The 26,472-nt window shown below is 42.8% G+C and overlaps 1 protein-coding gene across 2 annotated transcripts in view; it reads right to left on the bottom strand.

The window, feature by feature from the left end:
* The window catches only part of nxnl2 (nucleoredoxin like 2), a 74,287-nt gene that overhangs the window by 45,875 nt on the left and 1,940 nt on the right, over positions 1–26,472 (bottom strand). The window contains exon 2 of one of the 2 annotated variants that reach the window (XM_067983220.1): positions 14,262–16,400. The exons of the other annotated variant lie outside the window; for it this stretch is intronic. Coding sequence (XP_067839321.1) covers positions 16,229–16,400 — 172 coding nt within the window. The 3' untranslated portion in view covers positions 14,262–16,228. Of the gene's footprint in view, positions 1–14,261; positions 16,401–26,472 lie in introns of those variants that run through there. 2 annotated transcript variants of the gene reach the window in all.

Below are 26,472 nucleotides of genomic sequence, written 5' to 3'. Positions count from 1 at the left end.
AATTAGATCAAGAATCCCCACCAACAGTGCAGAATATGCTCGCAGAGCAAAGCAATGATGTCAGGTACTAGCTGCACCTGGGCCAGCAGTGAGACAATTATCAAGGAGAAACAATGCCTTTATGAACTGGGCAGAGGAGGAAAAGGTTGGAGGGGACACTTGGTGGCAGGTTGGCAGCCGGGGGGGTGAAGGTGCGCATGGCAAACCTGCATGAACCAAACTTACCGTTTCCGATGCAATCGCACGTTCACTGATGGTGATTAACAGGCTGGCTGCTGTCAGGAGTTGCAATGCGAGGGGAGGGGGCGAGAAAGAGAGAGAGCGAGACATCATCCGGCACTGGACTGGAGGATCGGGAGGGGGGAGAATGGAAGATCCAGCACTGGATTGGAAGACCGGGAGGGAGGAGAATGGAAGATCCAGCACTGGACTGGAAGACCGGGAGGGGGGAGAATGGAAGATCCAGCACTGGACTGGAAGACCGGGAGGGGGGAGAATGGAAGATCCAGCACTGGACTGGAAGACCGGGAGGGGGGAGAATGGAAGATCCAGCACTGGACTGGAAGACCGGGAGGGGGGAGAATGGAAGATCCAGCACTGGACTGGAAGACCGGGAGGGGGGAGAATGGAAGATCCAGCACTGGACTGGAAGACCGGGAGAGGGGGAGAGGGGAGACCGGGGGAGGGGGGAAGATGCAGCGCTGGACTGGAAGACTGGGAGAGGGGGAGAGGGGAGACCGGGGGAGGGGGGAAGATGCAGCGCTGGACTGGAAGACTGGGAGAGGGGGAGACCGGGAGAGGGGAGACCGGGAGAGGGGAAGATCAGGAGTGAGAGTGGAAGATCAGGGGGGGAGAGAGGAAGATTGGGGGGGGGAAGGGGAAAATCGGGGGGAAAGAAAAAGATCAGGGGTGAGGGGAGGATCGGGGGGAGAGGGGAAGATTGGGGGGAGAGGGGAAGATCGGGGTGGAGAGGGGAAGATCGGGGTGGAGAGGGGAAGATTGGGGGGAAAGATGAAGATCGGGGTAAGAGGGGAGGATCGGGGGGAGAGGGGAAGATCGGGGTGGAGAGGGGAAGATCGGGGTGGAGAGGGGAAGATCAGGGGTGGCGAGGGGAAGATCAGGGGTGGAGAGGGGAAGATCAGGGGTGGAGAGGGGAAGATCGGGAGGACGAGGGGAAGATCAGGGGGGGAGAGGGGAAGATCGGGAGGACATCAGGGGAAGACCAGGGAGACATTGGGAGGGTGAAGAGGGGGTCATCGGAGCGGGAGACATAGGACATCGGAGCTGGTTTCGAAGGTAGGTTCATTTAGTGTTTTCACTTCCTTCCATGGGTTTTTGTTTAATTTATTTAGTTTCTTTTTCCCTGCTCCGGCCCTTCACGTCTGGTTTCACTAGGTGCGAATTGGAAGCGGTGGGCAAGTTGCCCAGGTAAGTTAAAAATCTTTCTAATCCCTTCATCTATCACAGGTAAAGTGCCTTAAGTACCTCAGTGAGGTACATTTGGCTCTTTAACTGTCATCCTGCCGGCTTTAATTAAAGCCAGCGGGACTTCCGTTTTTGGGTCATCCGCGCGCACACAGGTGGGTCCCTGGGAAACTCGGAAGTCAGCAGGTTGGAGCCAGCTTCCAAACCCGAACGGGATTTCCACGATTTTCAGAGCCCCCCGCCCCCAAAGCACCCGCTATTGCCTCCTAAAATCATCCCCAGTGCCTCTATGAACTGGGGGTGAAGAGAGGTCTGGAGTGGTGCCAACTTTCAGGGTTTTTACTATACATATTACCTCAGGTTCTGCATCACCAGACACTCACGCAAGTTGACCTTATGTCCTACAATCCATAGAGCATGTTTTTCTGACTAATATCTAGTTAAATGATAGCGACATGCAGGGATTGTAACAGAGAACTCTTGCTCTGTACACTGGCTACTGGAATGTATCATGTACCACCACATGATTCTTATCCCTTCGACAAGCAGACTAAATATATACTCTTACCAGACCGAGGCTGAAGCATTGGATAAGTAGTTATATTTACATAAAACAGAGGACTAAATAGTAAACAGTGTAACACAGTGAAACGTAAATTACTCTACCCTCCTTAATACTTACAATAATAAAGATGACATTCACATTCTCGCTAAACATAGACTTTAAGCAGGCATTTACTTGCTGTAATCTCAATGTGGCCTAAATCTCTTGTTAGGCTGGTACAAAAGTTTTAAAACACACAGCTCTGCAGCTGTTGGCTGTAAGATTCAAAACTGACAGCAGACTGATGTCTCAAGTCAAAAGGACAATCTGACCTTTGAAGTATACAGAAATAAAGGTTGTGTTTCTCATAATTACATTAGATCAAACAGCCATTCCTCACAAGCAAATGGATCAACAAACTTTGACAAAGGCAAAGATATTTCTGATTGCATGTAATAACCCCGGCTTATTTAACCAATTATCACTTCAGACTAGCATTGTATGGGCCATAGGAACCTGCACCTTGTGAAGTCCTTGTCAACCAACTTGTCTGCACTGAGCTGCTGGCCTTCTGTTGAAAGTTACTTTCTGTGATGATCCCACCAGAACCCACAGCCCAACCCAGTCCAACCTGAACCCGCAGACCAACCCCATCCCACCTGAACCCAGCCCAACCCCATCCCACCTGAACCTACAGCCACAACCCCATCCCACCTGAACCCAGCCCAACCCCATCCCACCTGAACCCAGCCCAACCCCATCCCAATTGATCCCAGAGCCCGAGTCCCACCTGAACCCGCAGCCTAATTCAGTCCCACACAAACTCAAGACCAACCCCATCCCACCAGAACCTACAGCCCAACCCAGTCCCACATGAACTCACAGACCAACCCATCCCACCAGAATCCACAGCCTAATCTAGTCCCACACAAACTCACAGACCAACCCCATCCCACCAGAACCCACAGACCAACCCAGTCCCACCTGAACCCACAGACCAACCCATCCCACCTGAACCCATGCTAAACATTTATAAAACAGTGGTTAGACCTCAGCTGGAATATTGTGTGCAATTCTGGGCACCGCACTTTAGGAAGGATGTCAAGGTCTTAGAGAGGGTGCAGAAGAGATTTACTAGAATGGTACCAGGGATGAAAGACTTCAATTATGTGGAGAGACTGGAGAAGCTGGGGTTGTTCTCCTTAGAGCAGAGAAGGTTAAGTGGAGATTTGATAGAATAAATAAGGAGAAACTGTTTCCAATGGCAGAAGGGTCGGTAGCCAGAGGATACAGATTTAAGGTGATTGGCAAAAGAACCAGAGGCAACATGAGGAAACATTTTTTTATGCAGAGAGTTGTTATGATCTGGAATGCACTACCTGAAATGGTGGTTGAAGCAGATTCAATAATAACTTTTAAAGGGAATTGGATGAATACTTGAAGGGAAAAATATTACAGGGCTATGGGGAATGTACAGGGGAAGTGGGACTAATTGCATAGCTCTTTCAAAGAGCCAGCGCAAGCACGATGGACCGAATGGCCTCTTTCTGTGCAGTAAACATACTATGCTACTATGTGACCTTTGATGTTAACCTCTTCCGTGCTGTTTCTAGTGGCAAAAATAAAAGTTAAAAGTTCAATACCACTAGGAAAAAGAAGACAAATGAATCCTGATAAAACAGCTACTGTTAGAAAAAAGAATCTTTCTCTGACATACTGACTGTGACATTGAAGACATCTCCACCCATGTGCTTTCTGTCTTCTCCCAGGCAGTGGAATCACAGTGCAATGTAATATTACTTTTAGTTAGTTAGTTATAACTACATTGGTACTGAAACCAAGGTCCATGGTAATTCTCATTTGACACTTAATCACCTTGCCGTATATTCAAACTGTTGTGCTTAAAAATTCAAGCTCAGGGGGCATGGGATCATTCCCTGTACCTGAATGGAAAGGCCCGAGGCACACATGATACGGGATCTCGAGCCTCATTGTCATCGAGCCAGCGAGCTGCGGACTCCTAATAGGTTAAACGTTTTTTGTTGGCTGTAAAGTGCTTAGGGACAGCCTGAGAATGTGAAAAGTGTTGTAAAGATGCAATTTCTTTATTTAAGTCAGTATGCTTATTTTTGTTTTCTAAACACATTACATAATTTAAATTCAAAATATGAATTTGGACCTTAATTATGCATTGTGCTCCACCAAGAAGCAATTCAAATGATTTTTCTGACACTGTTGATTCATCCAATATATGTAACACACCTAATGTTCAGATATATCACTAATCAGTTTTAAGTGGATTATATACATAAAAATGTACGAGTTTTTTGGAATCTGAGTCATTAAAACAAGCCTTTACAAAGTGCAATTGAAGTCACTACAATACTTGCAAAATGAAATAAATATTAAAAAATCAACAAAAATATGTAGTTCTTTAAAATCTATGAAATGAAGCATTAGTTATGTGTTCTGCTGCCTAAGTACGTACACAGTTAACAAAGAAATAAAAAGATTGAATTGAAGGATGCATTAGACTTTTACAATAACACTATCAATAAAACTATAGGTACTTATTTTCTAGTTATAAAATTTATAATGAAGTATCTGTGCATTTTAGGAGAACCCATCTTTTGATGGATCCTTCTACAGGATCATTGTTTGAATAATGTCAGCCACTGCTCAGCATACTGATACCTCATCGATGTAGTGTCCGTTCAGCTGGGAGGCCCAACACAGTCAGCTGTTTTGTCACTAGTAAAATAGAAAACTTCTCTCACACAGGAGATGATTTAAACAATTTTGAACAGTATTTATCAGAAAAGATTTTAGATTGAATGTACCACATCTCCCTAGAGTATTGTGCTCCTTTAAACTCTTTTTTCAGGCATTACTATTTCTTCCTCTGGAGCTAGGTCAGCAGGATAGCTACTCTTGTGAAAATTACCCAAATTGTCCAACTAGTAAATCAATCTAGAATCCACAGAACTATGTCCTCAGTGGGAAAAGAAATGTACCCTGTCCCCATGGAGATTAGACGTATCTGTTTTCTTGGTAGTGCCTGAATTCTGTCCAAAATTATTCAATGGATAACTTGTCCTTCAGATTTTATGATATGGGGTCCAGGTTCAATGCACCTGGGTCATCCTGGATCAAAACGAAACAGTGGCAATGAAGTGACTGTTCCCTATACCAGAACAGGACTCACAGTTTGCAACAAGAGATCTGAAACACAGTTATTACAGTTGATGAAGGACTCCATTCTGGTTTTAATTTGACAAACTGTAGGGGCAATATGTTTCTGTGGATGAAAGCATAATATGTAATCTGATTATGAGCATTATACAACTAATGATAGCATATGAGATTAATATGAGGCTATTAGATGAACTGGACAGAGAGGAGGAGTTAGAATACCAATCCAGGAAAAAAAGTTACAATCTGATATATTTCTGAAACAACTTCATAATGCCATTAAAATGCAGCATTTTCATTTCATGTGAAGTACTTTCAGTAGATATAAATCTCAGCAAGTACATTTGAGCCTGCATTATACATGGGGTGTGAACCCTGCTGAAAGTATGGTGAGGCAGGACTTCTGCCAGCCCACCACGATAAGCACTGACACCACTATCATTGCCAGCTCAGCCTCATTTGGATAATGCAGGTAAATTCTTCTAAATGGGAGCTCACCCATTTAGGGGAGATGGAATGCAGGCTTTAAATGTCGACGACAGCTTAATGGGCAAACATTATCTGATGACTTTTTCTAACGATCACAACAAATATCGTACAATGTCGGAAATGTCTGTTGCAGGGTATGAGCCCCTTATCACTTGCTGCAAAGATGTGGAAGTGCTCCTGCAAGAGTTTAGGAACAGGAGGGTGGTAGAAATCCCCAAGGTGAGCAGCTCAGGGCCAATAAAAGAAGCTAACCTGGATAGTCAGCGTGAGCTCCACAGCCCCATGAAGTGACATTCAGTATAAGAAGTTTAATGACCTTATCAGGTCAGGCAAGGTCAGAGGAGTCAGCCACACCTACTAAAAAAGTATCATGCTATGCATGTGTTTAAAGAGGGGTAAATTCAAAACTAATCTACGGAACCATTATTTCAGTGACTGAGAAGTAAATATACAGAACAGGCTCCGTAGGGAGGCAGTGGAAACAGATGCAGATGCTATTGATTCATTCAAATGCACGTTAGATGGATTTCTTTCAGAAAATAATGTTTTGAGATGCAGAATATGAGTAATTTGAGACATGACATGTGGGGCTCAATTTTACCATGGTGGTGGGTTGGCAGCGGGGGGGGGGTGAAGGTACGCGTGGCATACCCACATGAACCAAACTTACTGTTTCCAATGCAATCGCACATTGATTGATAGTGATTAATGTCCTCTCCGGGTTTCGCGTCCGGCAGCTAGCCTGATTGACAGGCAGGCTGCCATCAGGAGCTACAACGCGAGGGGCGGGGGAGGAGGTGAGAAAGAGAGAGAGAGCGAGATGTCATCCGGCACTGGACTGGAAGAACGGGGGGGGGGAGAATGGAAGATCCGGCACTGGACTGGAAGTCTGGGGGGGGGGGGGGGGGCGGTGGAGAGTGGGGAAGATCGGGGGGTGGAGAGTGGGGAAGATCGGGGGGTGGAGAGAGGGGAAGATCGGGGGGTGGAGAGAGGGGAAGATCGGGGGGTGGAGAGAGGGGAAGATCGGGGGGTGGAGAGAGGGGAAGATCGGGGGGTGGAGAGAGGGGAAGATCGGGGGGTGGAGAGAGGGGAAGATCGGGGGGTGGAGAGAGGGGAAGATCGGGGGGAGAGGGGAAGATCGGGGGGAGGAGAGGAAAAGATCGGGGGAGAGAGGGGAAGATCAAGGCGACATTGGGAGGGTGAAGAGGGGGTCATCGGAGCGGGAGACATCGGACATCGGAGCAAGTTTCAAAAGTAGGTTCATTTAGTGTTTTCACTTCCTTCCATGGGTTTTTAAAAAATTTATTTAGTTTCTTTTTCCCTGATCCAGCCCTTCACGTCTGGTTTCACCAGGCGTGAATCGGAAGCGGTGGGCAAGCCGCCCAGGTAAATTAAAAATCTTTCTAATCCCTTCATCTGTCACAGGTAAAGTGCCTTAAGTACCTCAGTGAGGTACATTTGGCTCTTTAACTGTCATCCTGACGGCTTTAATTGCCGGCGGGACTTCCATTCTCAGGTCGCCGGCGTGCACACAGGTGGGTCCCTGGGAAACTCGGATGTCGGCGGGTTGGAGCCAGCTTCCGAACCCGAACGGGATTTCCACGATTTTCGGAGCCGCCCCGCCCCCAATGCACCCGCAATTGACTCCTAAAATCACCCCCATGGTAAGTGTAGCGTGCCTGGGAAGAACAAATGACTTTTGACTTTGGCAACCAGCTTCCAAAAGATTCAAGGTGCCAGTATTCAGGGTCTTCAGGTTATAAACTGATACCACTAGGTCTGCCCTCCCGCTGATCAGTCGTCACTCAGACCCAGGACCCCACACAAGTGACATGGCTAGAATCCACCTTTATGATGCTGTCCTCTCTCCTGATGACAGCTCATGTGACTTTTCCAGCCAGCCCCTTCAGGTGCTGCTCACGTTGGTGGCAGGATGTAGAACCAGAACCAGGCTGCCCACGCACCTGCAGTGGTGACACAGCCCACTGAGGAGTCCTCTCAGGACTCAGAAGCCCTGAGACGAAGGCTCTTTCGGTCCCAAAAGCCCATGGTATCACAGCACAGCAAATCATCAATGGGTCCCTGGCCCTCAGGTAGCATCTCAGCCCAGTATCAAGATAGGTTTAAGAACAGCACAGAAAGGCACCTTGGTAGCCACCAAGGTAAAAAGAAGCACCTGTTGTAAATATGTATGTGCACATTAAAACCACTTCTGAGGTATATCTCCTCTTTGTTTGGTTTTGTGTTGGAGAGGATGATTTGAAGTCAGTTTGCAATGGAACACACAGTTCTGTCTATGCCTCCTTAATGAACTGTTGCTTCTGATACATAATCAAGGGACCGTGTCGTCAGTAAACTCTGGTGGGAGGGTAACTCCCTTCTTCTCCTTTGGTGTTACTTTATCCTCCATGTCTCTGTCATTTCCTCTTCCTCCTGTTCTGCCTCCATTATAATGACATACATGGGAATGTCCATACTGAACCCGACAGTAAGGACTTAATGACAGAAGGGGGAGAAGAAAAAGGTTTCCCTGCCTGAAACTGCTGAATGGCAGCTTATAGAATCCTTTCTTAGTTGCACAGCTGAGAAAAGATTTTTCTAATTGCTTCAAAGCTGATGTTTCAGACAAAGTTTGTGGACATTCAAAGCCTGCAAACTCAATCACTCGCTGCTTTGATAAGTCATGCAGGTAACTTATCCTTCTTTTCTACAAGCTTAACTTAACTGTAATTCTGGTGTAAATGGTGGAATTCCTTAGACAGCACCTTTGACCCTTATTATGCTGTTATTTGCATACATGCACTATTTTGGGGCTGGGTTCATCTTTTGCCAGCAGCCTTTTCTATCGGAATTTTGGAATGGGTGTAACTCTGGTGTATATGACTTCCATGCCAATTTCTTGTTCCTTATGCCAAAACTACACCACTTTTGTCCACCAAAAATTAAGAATTTCAGGCCTGTGAACTTGGTGATGGACCAGATGTGAGATTTGAAGTTCAGGATCGAGCAGGACACCTTGGATAAGCACTATCAGGTTCAGCTTGAGAGAACAGCTGGGGAGTGGAATTCGAGGTATGAACTGAACTGGGGAGGGGAATGGAATAGGAGGCTAGTCCTGATCTGAATTAATACCACTATGAACTACAGAATCAAACCTAACATCTTCTTGATGGCAGACAATGTTGAACCTGTATTAGGAAGCTCCTTAAAGTAGTGTATCTTCAATTACTTAACTTATATAAAATGATCAGATGCACACATATAAATTTAAACAGTCCATATTTAATGTTCCCACCACCGATGGTTCAGTTGGTAAATGTAACAGGCAGAGTAGTAGTTATCCATACAGTTGAGGAAGGATCCAAGTTTGATCCTCAGTTTTTGCTGAATTAGTAAGTCAGGGTACCTTTTTTTTAATTCAATCTCAGAATGCGGGCGTTGTTGGCAAAGCCAGCATGTATTGTCCATCTCTACTTGCCCTGACAAGGTGTTGGTGTGCCTTCTGCTTGAACTACTGCAATTCTTTGTAATGGTTTGATACAACTGAGTGGTTTGCTAAGCCACTTCAGAGGGCAGTTAAAAGTCAACCCGTTGGTATGAGGCTTGAATCACTTATAGGCCAGACTGGGTAAGGATGGCAGATTTCCTTCCTTAATGGACGTTAATGAAACAGTCGGGTTTTTACGACAATCCGACAGCTTCATGGTCCCTTTTGCTGATGCATAGGCATACTTTTGGCCTAATTTCCCATTCTTTGTGTAAGCACGCAGTGAGTGATGGCAGGCTATTCAATCAATGCCCTGCATAGCAAAGCCTAATCTTACCTCACCCAATAACTCTGCTGGAAGTCTGCACTCATGCACTTCCAGCAGTGTTACTAGATAACACTCAAAAATGGAAACCCTGGCCAATTTTTACTCTCCCTAATCCAGAGATGCTGAACCCAATTGTAGCACCCCCACCATCACCCTGACTGAGATCAGTTAACTCAGTCCACAACAGAAGTTAAAATTAGGACCTTCATAGATTGTGGGTTCAGTACGACACCGCACATTGCAATTATCAAATGAGCCATCAGAGCACCTGTAATTCCACTCTTATCCTTGCAAGAGCTATGGTTAAAATATTCTTTAAAATTTATTATTATTTAATTCACATTGGTGTGAGGACTATCTCCACACTTAACCATGTACATGTGCCATAGTGGTAGTATGATTGACCCCATTAAATGCAGATGTTATCAGGACTGCAGAGTGAGAGGCTTTGGGAGATGTGGATCTTGCCAGTGAAAATGATTGAGAACTACAAATCCCACAAAGCATTTCAACCAACATATGTACATTTTGTAGTAACATTTTAACATTCATGTAAACTTCATTGATTTTCTAGTTTTAAATGCATTCAGATGCTTATGTTAGTTATTAGGAATTCTTGGATAATTTGATTATACTCACCGGCCAGTGTTATGATCTGCTTGTATGGTGCTCTCAATGTAACTTACAGAAGACAAGCAGGATATTTTTGTAAATGTAAGTGAAGGAATCAATTTTCAATGTCTATGGTTATTATATCTCTAACCTTTTCACATGATCATGTCATACAGTAGCAAATCTGCACTATCATACAAGACATACAGAGGATGTTCTTTCTGGAAAAGGTCAATTAAGTCTGTTAAAAATAAAGGCGATAAGCTGACAGGAACTCCAGATTTGATTATCAACTAAAGTTACCACGTGGCTGGGTTTTCAATGACACAGTTGTTTTTTTAAAAAATTAATGCCAGATGCCAGTTGAAAGTTTTAATTAAAAATACAATCACCAGTTAATTTTAATATTGCAATATATTTTCATATGGTAGTCTTTTATGCAGTTTCCATTCTGACATCTGTGTATGTACTAGTCGAAACGGTGGCTCCACTTAACTGGATTCTTCACTGGTCTAATGGCATTTTTGTACTTCAAAAGCAGATTGATGATTGTTAGAACCATTCGTAAATGTGATTTTTGCAAGAATATAATGAGGACTTTGGGCACAGGGGTTTAATGCTACATATACTTATATATGTGTAGAATTTATTAATTTTCATTCTTCTTAACAAGAATGTTGATGGTAGGGGTCTTGGTGATGGTGCGTTTGAAGGCCAAGAGTAGGTTGAAGATGGTCATTGCCTGGCACTTATGTGGCTCGAATGTTACCTGCCACTAGTCAGCCAAAGCCTGGCTGTTGTTCAGGTCCTGCTATAGACTGGCACAGGATGCCTCATTATCAAAAGAGTTGTGAATTATAGCTGAACACTGTAGAATTGTGAGCATACAGCCCCGCTCCTGACCTTATGACAGAGGGAAGGTTATTAATGAAGCAGCTAAAGATGTTTGAGTCAAGGACCTCACTGACCCGAAACTTAATTGGACCAATTATATTAACACTGACTGTAATGTACGCAGTTCCTGCCCTGCTGTTATAATGAATGGCTCATCTCCTGGCCCCTCAAAGCCTTCCCACCATCGACAAAGCTTAAGTCAGGGGGTGTGATGAAGTGCTCGCCACTTGGCTGGATGGGTGCAGCCATTGACAACCCAAATAACTCGAGAACATCCAGGACAAAGCAGTCCACTTGATTGGCATCCCTGCCACTGAACTCAATATGCACCCACTCCCCTCAATGGCACACAATGGCTGCAGTATATACTATCTACAGGATGCAATAGCATAGATGCATTTAAGGGAAATCTTGATAAACACATGAGGGAGAAGGGAATAGAGGATAGGGTTAGATGAAGTAGGGAGGGAGGAGGCTCATGTGGAGCATAAACATCGGCATGGACCTGTTGGGTCGAAGGGCCTGTTTCTGTGCTGTACATTCTATATAATTCTATTTAAATAGCCTACCTCATTTGTATCTATCTTATGATCATGCAACAACTGACTGCTATCCAGTAATCTTAGTGAAAGTGTGTATGTGTATATGTTGGATTAGGATAGGATTAACTGTAATGCTCTCTGCAGTTATAAAGCCTGCCAATATTCAGTGTCAAGCTCACACATTAGAGGGTGACTGGCCCTCATGAATTCACACACCAACAAGGAGGTAATGCCTTCAGGCAAGAACAGGAGGGGAGAGAAGGGGACAAATTTGGCAAGAAAACAATTTTATTAAAAAGTGGAGTAGAGAAGGACAAAGGGAAACATTATTAATATAGTAAATTAGACCTCTTCTCAACTAGGGGATAGTAAATTAGAAGCAAAACACTGCAGATGCTGGAAATCTGAAATAAAAACAGAAAATGCTGGAAAAGCTCAGCAAGTCAGGCAGCATCTGTGGAGAAACAGAGTTAACATTTCAGGTCGAAGACCTTTTGTCAGAACTGGAAGATGTTAAAGAGTTACAGTATTTAAGCAAGTACAGAGTCTGGGAAAGGGGGGGGGGAAGAGGAGGGGAGGAAAGAACAAAAGGGAAGGTCTGTGATAGGGTAGAGGGCATAAGTGATTAAATGACAAAAGGGAAGATAGTGCAAGGCAAGAAGGATGAAAATGGGGCAAGTAAAGAAACAAAAGATGGGTCTAGAGGAGCTATAAATGGCAACAGCAGAACCATTACCAGCAGCTGCAGTCCCACAAAAAAAATGGGAGCAGTGGTTGTGGTCTGAAGTTATTGAAATTAATGTTGAGTCCAGATAGTAAATTAGATGTTTTCTCCACTAGGGGATGACACATAATTTAGCCAAACAACAGCATTCAAAAGAGAAAGGTGTAGTTATTTCAATATAACTCACTGTAAGATCTGGTAAATAAGCCACAACTTCATGATTTTTTTCATGCATCCGATATATCAAAGTGGCAACTCATGAACTGGTGTATGAGTGACTTGTAGACAGACACAACTTATAACTGGAATTTTATTGTAAGTGGGAAAGAACTTGCAAACTGCAAGTCAGCCCTTTGTTGCCTGGTTTGTGTTTACTCTGATTACTCTCAGCTTAATTTTACCTCATTAACAAACAGGTTATTTCTTTTATCCTGAGACCAGGCTCAGAACCATTATTGTTGTTTTTGCAAAGCCAGTTCCAGTGGGATTAATTGTGTCATTACGGCAAAACTAAATTCTAAAGAGTATTCTCCGTTTAGCTCGAGAATAAATTTGTACTGGTCCAGCAAAGATGTGAACAAATCTCACTGTACGGATCTATGACAAGATAATATTTTGAATGTAGAATTTTTATTAAGTGTCCATGCCTGTCCACCTATTTTTTTCCTTTCAGATGCTGATGGAACAGCTGTATATTTCCAGCTTTTCTGTTTTTATTTTAGATTTCCAGTATTTGCAGTTTTTTAAATCTATTATAATAGTAATTCATCTAGCTCTTTAAAAAAAGCAGGATTAACTGTTTTATCTAAATGTTTGGTTACATACCAGTAACTATATTTCAAAGCAATTAATTTTATGCGAGGTGCTCTGGAACATCCTGATATAACGAAGCACTAAATAAACAGAAGTTCTTTCTTTACATAACTACTATTCTTTGGGGGAAAATTTCTCATTTCAAGTCTTGCGTGAAACTGGTTAATTTTATGCTCCTCTAGTTCTGTACACACAATCCAAATTAAATAATTTACTTCCATTTACGTTATCAGTTCCTCTTAGCAGTTTAAAAACCTACATCAAGTCTTCTTTCATTCTTCTGTGTCTCTTTGAAGCTTAGATCCGTAAATGTTACTGTTCTTTAAACCTTGTATAATGCATTAGTGTGATTTTGAAGGTAGTGTGCCCAAAACCTCACACAATATTCTACTAAGATTCTATGTTAGAATACAAATCTGTGCTGATTTGCCCTTAAATTAATCCATCTCTTTCTAAGTATTAACTTTATCCCATATTATGGCCCTTAGAACCTTACCCACTACCAATATCTATATTGGTATAGACTGGTCTATAGTTATCCAGTTTATCTGTTATTCCCTTTTTAAACAGAGATATTACATTGGCACAACTTCCATATCCAAGTATATTTGGAAAATTGTGGTCAGAGCCTATGCTATTTCCTCTCTGACTTCCTTCAGCAATCTAGGATGTGTGCCATGAGGGTGCAGTGCCTTTTCCACTTTGAGTTTCACCAACTTATCCACTATTACTTCCTTATCTATACTTATCCTATCTAATTGCTCCATCTGCTTCTTTTGTATCTTTTCATTCCCACTATCACAATGACCTGTGAAAACTGAGGCAAAGTACTCATTCAGTGTCCTGCCATTCCTTCATGCGATTTCTTTTTTCATGTTCAATCAGCCCTACTCAAGTTTTTTCTTGTGTTTATAAAACACTTTACCATTTCTCCTTATTGTTACCAGCCAGTCTATCTTTAGAGTTACAAATTTGGGGCTACCATAGATATCTTTGAGAGTTCAGTGACATCAGGCTCTCCCGTAAGCGATCTCAGCATCTTATTTTTATGAGAGTTAACTCACACTGCTCTATATCTACTTTTACGATAGCATAACCTGGGGATGTAACAATAGCATCACCCTGTGATCTAGACCGGATACTAGTGTCTTTTGAATATGTTTCTTCAATCTCTCTGATGGAAGACCAAGTTAATTCTCGATGAGGCGAAGTTTGATTTGAATCTTTAAGCTGCTTTATTCCATAGTAAAATGAACAAAGTAAAAAAGTTAGGAACAGATTCACTTAATACAACTTATATCCACACAATAACAAAAATACTGAACACACTTTGCTATCTCACTTTGGTGAGTCAACTTGCTATACTTAAATAAGCTCCTCTACATTCTGTCCTACAGCCCAGGGTAGAACTTCTCATCCTGCAGTATGCTATTTATATAACCTTCTTGCAGCACTTCACCGCTTGATTTTTGGTGTCTTGTGTTCTAGTTTTTAAAAGCCTATCCCCTCTTCTACTCTCACTTCCTCACAGACCAATAAGAGATCAAAAGGTTTTCCAACACAATTGTGAGAAGTGTCGTTCTGAATGCCCAGGCAACCTAGCAAATTTCTTATTATTTAGTCTCTGGAAGATGCACCATCCGTCTGAGTTTCTCAATGTTAAAAAAAAAATGAGAATACACATTGGTTTTAAAAACCCAGCTTAAAAGTAACTCCTTTTCCAATTCCTTTCTATGGAAAAATGGTCAAATAATTCAGAAACATGACACTTCTTAACCTTTCTTGCTTCCCTTTATATTTTCCACACTATGTATTATAAGCCCCAGCTTTGTCGGATGCCTCCTTCTTAAGTCTCATTTTAATTTCTACTCATCGAAGATACTCCAGCTTTTGCTGTGCCCTTTTAGGAACATAGGAATTGCAAGATAAAAAAAAGACCAAGGTCCATCTAGTTCGCCTTCTACCATCCTGGTAGTTGCATGGTGCAATGATAATAGACTTCTTGTCTAATCACAGTAATCAATCTTTATCAATTAGTCTACAATAGACCCAGAAATAAAACGAGGAAAGTCCCAGTGGTGGAAAAGTTTGGGAACCATAAGTGCAAAGTCATCTTTTTCCTCCCAAGCATGCTACACTTACCTCATTGTCTCTCAAATTACTCATATACTGTATCCCAAAATGTTATTTTCTTGTGGGAAAATAATTAGTACTTGTGGAAATAAGTCCAATTTGTACCCTAATCATTTCCTGTTTGAAAGCTTCCCATTGTTTGCCTGTTGTCTAAACCAAAATTTTCTTCCAATCTACCTGGCCTAGTTTCCTCTTTAGGTCATTGAAATTTGCTTTTTCCAGTCAAATATCTATCTTTATTCCCTCTCTTTGTATTTATTTTATGATTGTGTTTTCCTAGATGTTGCTCCAACCCTTGCAATCACCTACTTGTTCTACTCATTCCCTAGAACTATCTAGCAATATCTCCTTCCTTCAGTTTTCCAGTTACTTCTGTTTTCAGTGTCTGTAAATGTCAAAATCCCTACTAATGTCCCTCACACTAATCACAATACTGTATTAATTGTAACTGTAATTCTAATAATCCTAAAAGTTCCTAATTGTACAGGTTATGTCCTGGTTCTACAGATTACAAATCAGTTTACTTTAGGATTATGCGTCAACTGACCCCCTCCTCCTTAAAATGGATTAGTTCAATAAGTAAAATGTTTAGATTTGCACCACAGGGTCTTCCTCAAGTTTAAAAAAAATAATGACATCACATTAAAAGCAGGTCTACTTCATGCAAAAAAAGTGGTAACAATAAATACTCTCTCACTATTCAATCTGGCAATTCAAAAAAAACAGAAAATCAAAAACATAGGATTAAAATGTCTAATAAATTATTTTTACAATATTTATACAGTATAAATATTTCCTAATTTCTATAATGTACAAATTTTAGAAGAAACATTTCAAAATATGCAAAGAAATTGTTTGTTTATAATTGCATAGTTTGCTACGTTTGGTTACAGAGCTTTGTTTGTTTAAATAAGAATGTGCATGTAAAGCTAGAGCATCTTTTTTGTTGTAAACTTATGTTTTAACTATTCAATTTGCATTCAAATGCCACAGGCTTTCCCTACGCATTCTTTTTCAGATTCTACAATATATTTCATGTCAGTTCTCAATCAACTGAAAAATTCTGGAAAATTTCTGCCGACTCCATCCAGTTCCTGAAGCACGCCATGCCTTGATCTCGTATCTGTTTACGGCCTTTGTCAGTGATGACATCCCCATTCTGTTTTACAATCACCAGTTTTGGTATTGCTGTAATGGAGTATTTCTTCTTTAACTCTCTGACACATACACACACACATCAAAAAAAAATGTTGTTAGTAAAGCAGGAAGGTTACACAGCAACCTCTTCACCATTGCATTTTCTGCCATCTACAAGTCCTGCCCTATTTCTGTAAGCTCCATATACATTCTGATCAGTGCTTTCCCTTGCCAATAGGTTGATGAGGTAAAGAGGTGATCAAAGGAAGCCTAAAAAAAATAAAAACTGCCTAGCCTTCATGGACACAGGAGATTCCAGGCCAAAGCCTACATGTTATCCTGCTTAAAATTAATTATCCTTCCACAGAAACACATTCAGGTGGTACAAAATATTGCAGAGATGGATACAGAAGCAGATACCTTTGGGGTGTTTTAAGAATGAATGCTTGCAATATGCACATAAAAAAAAACTCTGCTTTCATTTGAAGCAAATGAAAAAGTAGTTTGATTTAAATTAATCATTTATTTTCTACAGAATTAAAAGTCTTGTGCACAGTACGCATCACAGAATGTCATACATGTGATTGCAGCATGAAAAATCTCAAACTATTCTGATTGACTTAAATAACCATTACTTGTTCAGTTAAGCATGCTGATTTGGTTAGAGATCCAACAGGTAGAAAAGCCACCATTACCAATCACAGACAAGTAAACCATACAAAATCAACAAAATCATTTTTTCCTCTCTCCTACTCTCCAGCTACCAATCTAGAACCAGAAGCTCTACAGCTCCAAGTTGCTCAAATAATCTTTTCAATGTAATTTTGATAGCTGTGATGCCTTCTGACCCAACCAACTATATCTTCCCAACAAGTAAATTTATAACCTATCAAAAATCATTAAAAGCATACCCATAAAATATTACAACTCAATACACACACTTCCCCCTGCACAAGCCTGTCTCTGGAGTTGACTTTTGTTCCATTTCTGGAGCTAGTAGTCTTCATTAGCAGTATTTACCACTACAGCACATAGACGAGCTCAGTCCCCCTCATCACCTATTCGCTTGTGTCCCTCATCTGTGGATCAGTGCCTTGCTGGTGCTTTATGCATCACAACGTAGATCCTGAACTTTCCTGCTGCTTCTCCCCCAACCTTCCTCACGGCCCGCAACGACCTTCTCCCCGAATGATTACATGGTTACTTGCTCCTGACCGTTTCTCCATTGACTTTACCAATTTTTCTTGATATGACAATGCAATTTTATAGCTACTGCAAAAGCAGCAAGATGGAGAACCACCTAAACTTTTCAAATTTTTCATTAAGGCTAGCAAAAACATGGAACAAGAGGTCATTTGTTGCAATCTCAAGGTAATTTCAGAACAATTAAAACATGGGCAACAAAATGCCTGTAATTTTCAGTTAGGTACCCAGAATTATCAATTTTCACAGAGTACTTGAAGAGGGAAGGGATTAATGTTGTTGTATAATACAAAAATCATTTTAAAGTACACTTTTGGAAGAGGATTAAAAACATATTTTAACCTCAATGCAGGGAAATTACAGACAGGTGCAAAAGCCATAGAGTAGTGATAATGGGGGACTTCAACTATCCTAATATCGACTGGGATAGTAATAATAAGGGGCAAAGAAGTGAAGAATTTTTGAAGTGTGTGCAGGAGAACTTTCTTGATCAGTATGTTTCTGGCCCAACAAGGAAGGAGGCATTGCTGGACTTGGTTCTGGGGAATGAGACGGGCCAAGTGGAGCAAGTGTCAGTGGGGGAACATTTAGGGAACAGCGATCATATTATCATAACGTTTAGAATAGCTATGGAAAAGGACATGGACCACTCTAAAGTAAAAATACTCAATTGGAGGAGGGCCAATTTCAGTGGGATGAGAACTGATCTGGCCCGGGTAAATTAGAATCAAAGATTGGCAGGCAAAACCGTAATTGAACAATGGGCGGCCTTTAAGGAAGAGATGGTACATTCCCATGAGGGAGAAAGATAGGGCAACTAAAGCCAGAGCTCCCTGGATGACAAAAGAGATAGAGAGTAAGATGAAGCAGAAAAAAGGGACATATGACAGATGTCAGGTAGATATCTCAGGTGAGAACCTGACTGAATATAGAAAGTTCAGAGGGGAAGTGAAAAAGGAAATAAGAGGGGCAAAGGGAGTATGAGACGAGACTGGCAGCAAACATGAAAGGGAATCCAAAAGTCTTCTATAGGCATGTAAACAGTAAATGGGTAGTAAGAGGAGGGATGGGGCCGATCAGGGATAAAAAAGGAGATCCACTCATGGAGGCAGAGGGCATGGCCGAGATACTTTGCATCTGTCTTTACCAAGGAAGAAGATGCTGCCAGAGTCTCGGTAAAGGAAGATGTAGTTGATATACTGAATGGGCTAATAATTGATTAAAAAGGAGGTACTGGAAAGGCTAGCTGTACGGTCCTGATGGGATGCATCCTAGGTTGCTGAGGGAAGTAAGGGTGGATATAAGAGTGGTGCCAGAGGACTGGAGAATTGCAAGTGTTATACCCTTGTTCAAAAAAGGGCGTAAGGATAAACCCAGCAACTATAGGCCAGTCAGTTTAACCTCGATGGTGGGGAAACTTTTAGAAACGATAATCCGGGACAGAATTAGCAGTCACTTGGATAAGTGTGGATTGATTAGGGAAAGCCAGTACAGATTTGTTAAAGGCAAATCACGTTTAACTAACTTGATAAGAGTTTTTTGATGAGCTAACAGGGAGGGTCGATGCGGGCAATGCAGTTGATGTGGTGTATGTGAACTTTCAAAAGGCGTTTGATAAAGTGCCGCATAATAGGCTTGTCATCAAGATTGAAGCCCAAAGAATAAAGGGGGCAGTAGCAGCATGGATATAAAATTGGCTAAGTAATAGGAAGCAGAGAGTAATGGTGAACGGTTGTTTTTCGGATTGGAGGGAGGTGTACAGTGGTGTTCCCCAGTGGTCGGCACTAGGACCACTGTTTTTCTTGATATATATTAATGACTTGGATTTGGGTGTACAGGGCACAATTTCCAAATTTGCAGATGACACAAAACTTGGAAGTGTAGTGAATAGTGAGGATGATAGTGATAGATTTCAAGAGGATATAGACAGACTGATGGAATGGACGGTCACGTGGCAAATGAAATTTAATGCAGAAAAATGCGGTGATGCATTTCAGTAGGAAGATCGAAGAGAGTCAATATAAACTAGAGGGCATAATTCTAAAAGGGGTACAGGAACAGAGATCCGGGGATGCACAATCGTTAAAAGTGGCTGGGCAGGTTGAGAAAGCGGTTAAAAAAGCATATGGGATCCTGGGCTTCATAAATAGAGGCATAGAGTACAAAAGCAAGGAAGTCATGATGAACCTTTATAAAACACTGGTTTGACCACAACTGGGGTATTGTGTCCAGTTCTGGGCACCACACTTTAGGTAAATGTGAAGGCCTTAGAGAGGGTGCAGAAAAGATTTACTAGAATGATTCCACAGATGAGGGACTTTAGTTATGTGAATAGACTGGAGAAGCTGGGGTTGTTCTCCTTTGAACAGAGAAGGTTGAGAGGAGATTTGATAGAGGTATTTAAAATTACGAAGGGTCTAGACAGAATAGATTGAGAGAAACTGCTCCTGTTGGCGGAAGGGTCAAGAATCAGAAGATATCGATTTAAGGTGATTGGCAAAAGAACCAAAGGTGACATGAGGAAAAGCTTTTTTACGCAGCGAGTGGTTGTAATCTGCAATGCACTGCCCGAGGGGGTGGTGGAGGCAGGTTCAATCGTGGCTTTCAAAAGGGAACTGGATAAGTACATGAAAGGAAAAAATTTGCAGGGCTACGGGGATAGGGCAGGGGAGTGGGACTAGCTGGATTGCTCTTGCATAGAGCCTTTACCGACTCGATGGGAGGAATGGACTTCTTCCGTGCTGTAACCTTTGATTCTATGATTCAACGGGGATAGACAGTCAGGATTGATTTAAAGTAAAATCAGCATCTTTATCCATCAATATACACTGATGACAACCCAGAAAGTATTATGCTATGAACCGTCATTGACCGTATGCTCACTGATGACACCAACTCTCAACATCCTTTCCTCCTCACCGTGGCTCAATAGGTAAATGAATCACGTGGTGTGCTATTGAGCCACACAGAAAAACCGCAAACACTGGAAATCTAAAATAAAAACAGAAAATGCTGGCAATACACTACAGGTCGGTCAATAACTGAAGAGGAAAGAAGACGGGTTAATTTTTCAAATGTAAAACTGGGAGTCCTTGGTGCTGATACAGTGCCAAAATGGTAAGTGTTTCTTCACCTTGAGCACAAAACTTAACATAAAGGTTACCAGCAATATCTACCACTCTCCCTACATACTTAATGAAAGGCCAGTGATTCTACAAATCACAAATGCTGACTGACCTGCTGTGTATTTCCAGCACTTTCTGTTTTTGATCGTCTATGTATCTTTTATTATCATACATGGCAGCTATTGAGTACACAAAGCTGGAACACTGAGCATTACTGCTAAGATTGCAATCCCCAACCTTCATCTTTACTTAATAACAGCTTTAAATAGATTGAGTGGGTATGAATCACAGAGATTGAAGATTTAAATTAGCTCATGGGAGTAGTCTTAAAATAATATTTGCAGTTAACTACAGTAGTAAGTGGGCAGTAATTCACCATTGCTGATTAAGCCCCAACATCAATGTTATATTACTGGGCTAGTAATCCAGAGGCCTAGACTAATAATCCAGAGTCATGAGTTCATATCCCGCCACGGCAGCTGGGGAATTTAAATTCAATTAATTAAATTCAATTAATTAAATAAAAATCTGGAATTAAAATACTAGTATCAGTAATGGTGGCTGTAAAACTACCGGATTGTCGTAAAAACCCATCTGGTTCACTAATGTCCTTTAGGGGAGGAAACCTGCCGTCCTTACCCGGTCTGGCCTATATGTGACTCCAGACCCACAGCAATGTGGTTGATTCTTAAATGCCCTCTGAAATGGCTGAGCAAGCCACTCAGTTGTAAAATCTCGCTAAAAAAAGTCACAATAAGAATAAAACCGGACGGACCACCTGGCATCGGACCACTAGGCACCGGACACGACAACGGCAAACCAAGCCCAGTCGACCCTGAAAAGTCCTCCTCACTAACATCTGGGGACTTGTGCCAAAATTGGGAGAGCTGTCCCACAGACTAGTCAAGCAACAGCCTGACATAGCCATACTCACAGAATCATACCTTTCAGCCAACGTCCCAGACTCTTCCATCACCATCCCTGGGTATGTCCTGTCCCACCGGCAGGACAGACCCACCAGAGGTGGCGGTACAGTGATATACAGTCAGGAGGGAGTGGCCCTGGGAGTCCTCAACATTGACTCTGGACCCCATGAAATCTCATAGCATCAGGTCAAACATGGGCAAGGAAACCTCCTGCTGATTACCACCTACCATCCTCCCTCAGCTGATGAATCAGTCCTCCTCCATGTAGAGCACCACTTGGAGGAAGCACTGAGGGTAGCAAGGGCACAAAACGTACTCTGGGTGGGGGACTTCAAAGTCCATCACCAAGAGTGGCTCGGTAGCACCACTACTAACCAAGCTGGCCGAGTCCTGAAGGACATAGCTGCAAGACTGGGCCTGCAGCAGGAGGTGAGCGAACCAACACGAGGGAAAAACTTACTTGACCTCGTCCTCACCAATCTACCTGTCGCAAATGCATCTGTCCATGACAATATTGGTAGGAGTGACCACTGCACAGTCCTCGTGGAGATGAAGTCCCGTCTTCGCACTGAGGACACCATCCAATGTGTTGTGTGGCACTACCACCGTGCTAAATGGGATAGATTCAGAACAGATCTAGGAGCTCAAAACTGGGCATCCATGAGGCGCTGTGGCCCATCAGCAACAGCAGAATTGTATTCAAGCACAATCTGTAACTTCATGGTCCGGCATATTCCTCACTCTACCATTACCAACAAGCCAGGGGATCAACCCTGTTTTAATAAGGAGTGTAGAAGAGCATGCCAGGAGCAGCACCAGGCGTACCTAAAAATGAGGTGCCAACCTGGTGAAGCTACAACTCAGGACTACATGCATGCTAAACAGTGGAAGCAACATGCTATAGACAGAGTTAAGCGATTCCACAACCAACGGATCAGATCAAAGCTCTGCAATCTTGCCACATCCAGTCGTGAATGGTGGTGGACAATTAAACAACTAACGGGAGGAGGAGGCTCTGCAAACATCCCCATCCTCAATGATGGTGAATGCAAAAGACAAGGCTGAAGCGTTTGCAACCATCTTCAGCTAGAAGTGTCGAGTGGATGATCCATCTCGGCCTCCTCCCAACATCCCCACCACGTGATATCAAGAAACGGCTGAGTGCACTGGATACATCAAAGGCTATGGGCCCAGACAACATCCCAGCTGCAGTGCTGAAGACTTGTGCTCCAGAACTAGCTGCGCCTCTAGCCAAGCTGTTCCAGTGCAGCTACAACACTGGCATCTACCCGACAATGTGGAAAATTGCCCAGGTATGTCCTGTCCACAAAAAGCAGGACAAATCCAATCCGGCCAATTACCGCCCCATCAGTCTACTCTCAATCATCAGCAACGTGATGGAAGGTGTCGTCGACAGTGCTATCAAGCAGCACTTACTCACCAATAACCTGCTCACCGATGCTCAGTTTGGGTTCCGCCAGGACCACTCGGCTCCAGACCTCATTACAGCCTTGGTCCAAACATGGACAAAAGAGCTGAATTCCAGAGGTGAGGTGAGAGTGACTGCCCTTGACATCAAGGCAGCATTTGACTGAGTGTGGCACCAAGGAGCCCAAGTAAAATTGAAGTCAATGGGAATCAGGGGGAAAACTCTCCAGTGGCTGGAGTCATACCTGGCACAAAGGAAGATGGTAGTGCTTGTTGGAGGCCAATCATCTCAGCCCTAGGGCATTGCTGCAGGAGTTCCTCAGGGCAGTGCCCTAGGCCCAATCATTTTCAGCTGCTTCATCAATGACCTTCCCTCCATCATAAGGTCAGAAATGGGGATATTTGCTGATGATTGCTCAGTGTTCAGTTCCATTCGCAACCCCTCAAATAATGAAGCAGTCCGAGCCCGCATGCAGCAAGACCTGGACAACATCCAGGCTTGGGCTCATAAGTGGCAAGTAACATTCGCGCCAGACAAGTGCCAGGCAATGACCATCTCCAACAAGAGAGAGTCTAACCACCTCCCCTTGACATTCAATGGCATTACCATTGCCGAATCCCCCATCAACATCCTGGGGGTCACCACTGACCAGAAACTTAACTGGACCAGCCATATAAATACGTGGCTACAAGAGCAGGTCAGAGGCTGGGTATTCTGAGGCGAGTGACTCACCTCCTGACTCCCCAAAGCCTTTCCACCATCTACAAGGCACAAGTCAGGAGTGTGATTGAATACTCTCCACTTGCCTGGATGAGTGCAGCTCCAACAACACTCAAGAAGCTCACCACCATCCAGGACAAAGCAGCCCGCTTGAATGGCACCCCATCCACCACCCTAAACATTCACTCCCTTCACCACCGGCGCACTGTAGCTGCAGTGTGTACTATCCACAGGATGCACTGCAGCAACTCGCCAAGGCTTCTTCGACAGCACCTCCCAAACCCGTGACCTCTACCACCTAGATACATGGGAACAACACCACCTGCACGTTCCCCTCCAAGTCACACACCATCCTGACTTGGAAATATATCGCCATTCCTTCATCGTCGCTGGGTCAAAATCCTGGAACTCCCTTCCTAACAGCACTGTGGGAGAACCTTCACCACACGGACTGCAGCGGTTCAAGAGGGCGGCTCACCACCACCTTCTCAAGGGCAATTAGAGATGGCCAATAAATGCCGGCCTCGCCAGCGACGCCCACATCCCATGAACTAATAAGAAAAAAAAAATCAATGAGACTGGATTCCCATTATGGTCAAGCCAGGATTCTAGTACAGCTCTGGCCCGTACAATATTCTACACCTATCAAAGTTATATTAGAAAACATGGCAATATAATCAGGATAGTATACAAATGTTCACACCACTTTTTGATTGTTGATTTTTAAAGAAAAGTGGTTAAAAATTAATTTTCACAACAGCTGTACTTAAAAAATTTCAACTAAATTATTTTCTCTCATGTTATTTTTTCAAATCCATTTTTTTCCTTTGAGATACCCAGGGATACCACATCAGCACTGTGATGAAGAGGAACAAATTATTAAAAGGCTTGCCTGATTCAAGATCAATGCTTCCCTTACTGCATCAGCAAGGCTTTTATTATAAATTTGCTGTAAAGTATATAGGTAATCATTGGCAGTACCATACCTTTGGTTCAGATACATGCTTAACATTTGTAGCACTATCAGTAATCAATAATCCAAAATAGACCGGACAACAATACTACAGGAGTAATTGGAACCTAGATCACATTCCACAAGCCCTGTATATGACAGCCATTTAACTGTACTGTCATTTGCAGCATGAGATAAATATTCACTAATTAGACCACTATCTGTGAGTCAGGGGAACATAGTCTACCAGGGCAACCAGCACGGATTTGTAAAAGGCATGTTGTGTCTGGCAAATTTAATAGAGCTCTATTGATTGTATTGATAATGGAAATGCAATATATGTTGTGCACATGGATTTACAGAAGACATTTGATAGAGTGTCGCACAGGAGGCTTGTTGATAAAATTAAAGCTCACGGTATTACAGAAAATCTGACAGCGTGGATAGGAAATTAGCCAAGGGGAAAGAAAATAAAGTAGTGGTTAATGGATATTTTTCAGACTGGAGGTATGTAAACAGTGGTGTCCCCCTGGGGTCAGTGTTTGGAGCATTGCTCTTCTCAATATATATGTAATCTCAGGTATTGACACCACAATATCAAAATTGTAGATGACACAAAAATAGGGAGCGTGGAGACTGTAAGCAACTTCAGGAAGACAGAAAGGTTAATAAATTGGGTACGTAGATGTGAGGTGAAATTCACTGTAGAGAAATGTGAGGTAATACATTTTGGGAGGCAGAATAAAGAGAGGGCATATACACTAGGAACACAGAATGGTAGGCCATTCAGTCCTTCGAGCCTGTTCTGTACCTTAACTCCACTTGCCTGCCTTTGCTCCACATCTCTTGAAATACTTACCTGACAAAAATCTATCACTCCCAGCAGCCACAGCCACAGCCTTTCTTTTGGGGGGTGGGGGGGCGGGGGGAAAGAGAAAGAGTTCCAGATTTCCACTACTCTTTGTGTGAAAAAGTGCTTCCTGATTTCACTCTAATTTTAAGAGTATACCACCTTATTCTGGATTCCCTCACCAGAGGAATTAGTTTCTCTGTATCTACCCTAACAAATCCCTTTATCATTTTAAACACCTAAATTAGATCACTCTCAACCTTGTAAACTGAAGGGAATATAAACCAAGTTTGTGCAACCTGTACTAAATTTAACCTTTTAAGCCTTGATATCATTTTGGTGAATCTGCACTGTACCCTCTTCAAGGTCAATATATTTTTCCTGAGGCTTGGTGCCCAAAATTGAATGCAGTACTCTAGATGAGGCCTGACCAGGGGTCTGTGGAACTGCAGCAAAACTTCCTGACTTTTGAATTCCAACCCCCTTGAAATAAAGGCAAACATTCTATTAGCCTTTTTGATTGCTCTTTGTATCTGTGCGCTAGCTTTTAGTTATCTGTGCACATGGACACTCAAATCCCTTTGCTTCTCCACAGCTCTTCATGTCTCTCACCATTAAGTAAATGTTCCGATTTGTCTTTCTCAGATCCAAAGTGGATGAACTCACACTTCATATTCCATAGTTTTGCCCACTCATTCAATCTGTCTGTCACCTTTTTAACTTCCTGCTCCCATCTACACAACTTTTAAAAAATTAGTTCATGGGATGTGGGCGTCGCTGGCGAGGCCGGCATTTATTGCCCATCCCTAATTGCCCTTGAGAAGGTGGTGGTGAGCCGCCTTCTTGAACCGCTGCAGTCCGTGTGGAGCAGGTTCTCCCACAGTGCTGTTGGTAGGGAGTTCCAGGATTTTGACCCAGCAACAATGAAGGAACGGCGATATATTTCC

The sequence above is a fragment of the Heptranchias perlo genome, chromosome 4 (assembly GCF_035084215.1).
Source record: "Heptranchias perlo isolate sHepPer1 chromosome 4, sHepPer1.hap1, whole genome shotgun sequence".
Taxonomy (NCBI): domain Eukaryota; kingdom Metazoa; phylum Chordata; class Chondrichthyes; order Hexanchiformes; family Hexanchidae; genus Heptranchias; species Heptranchias perlo.
Note: the sequence above shows the minus strand (reverse complement) of the source record. Positions and strands in the feature narration are given on the sequence as shown.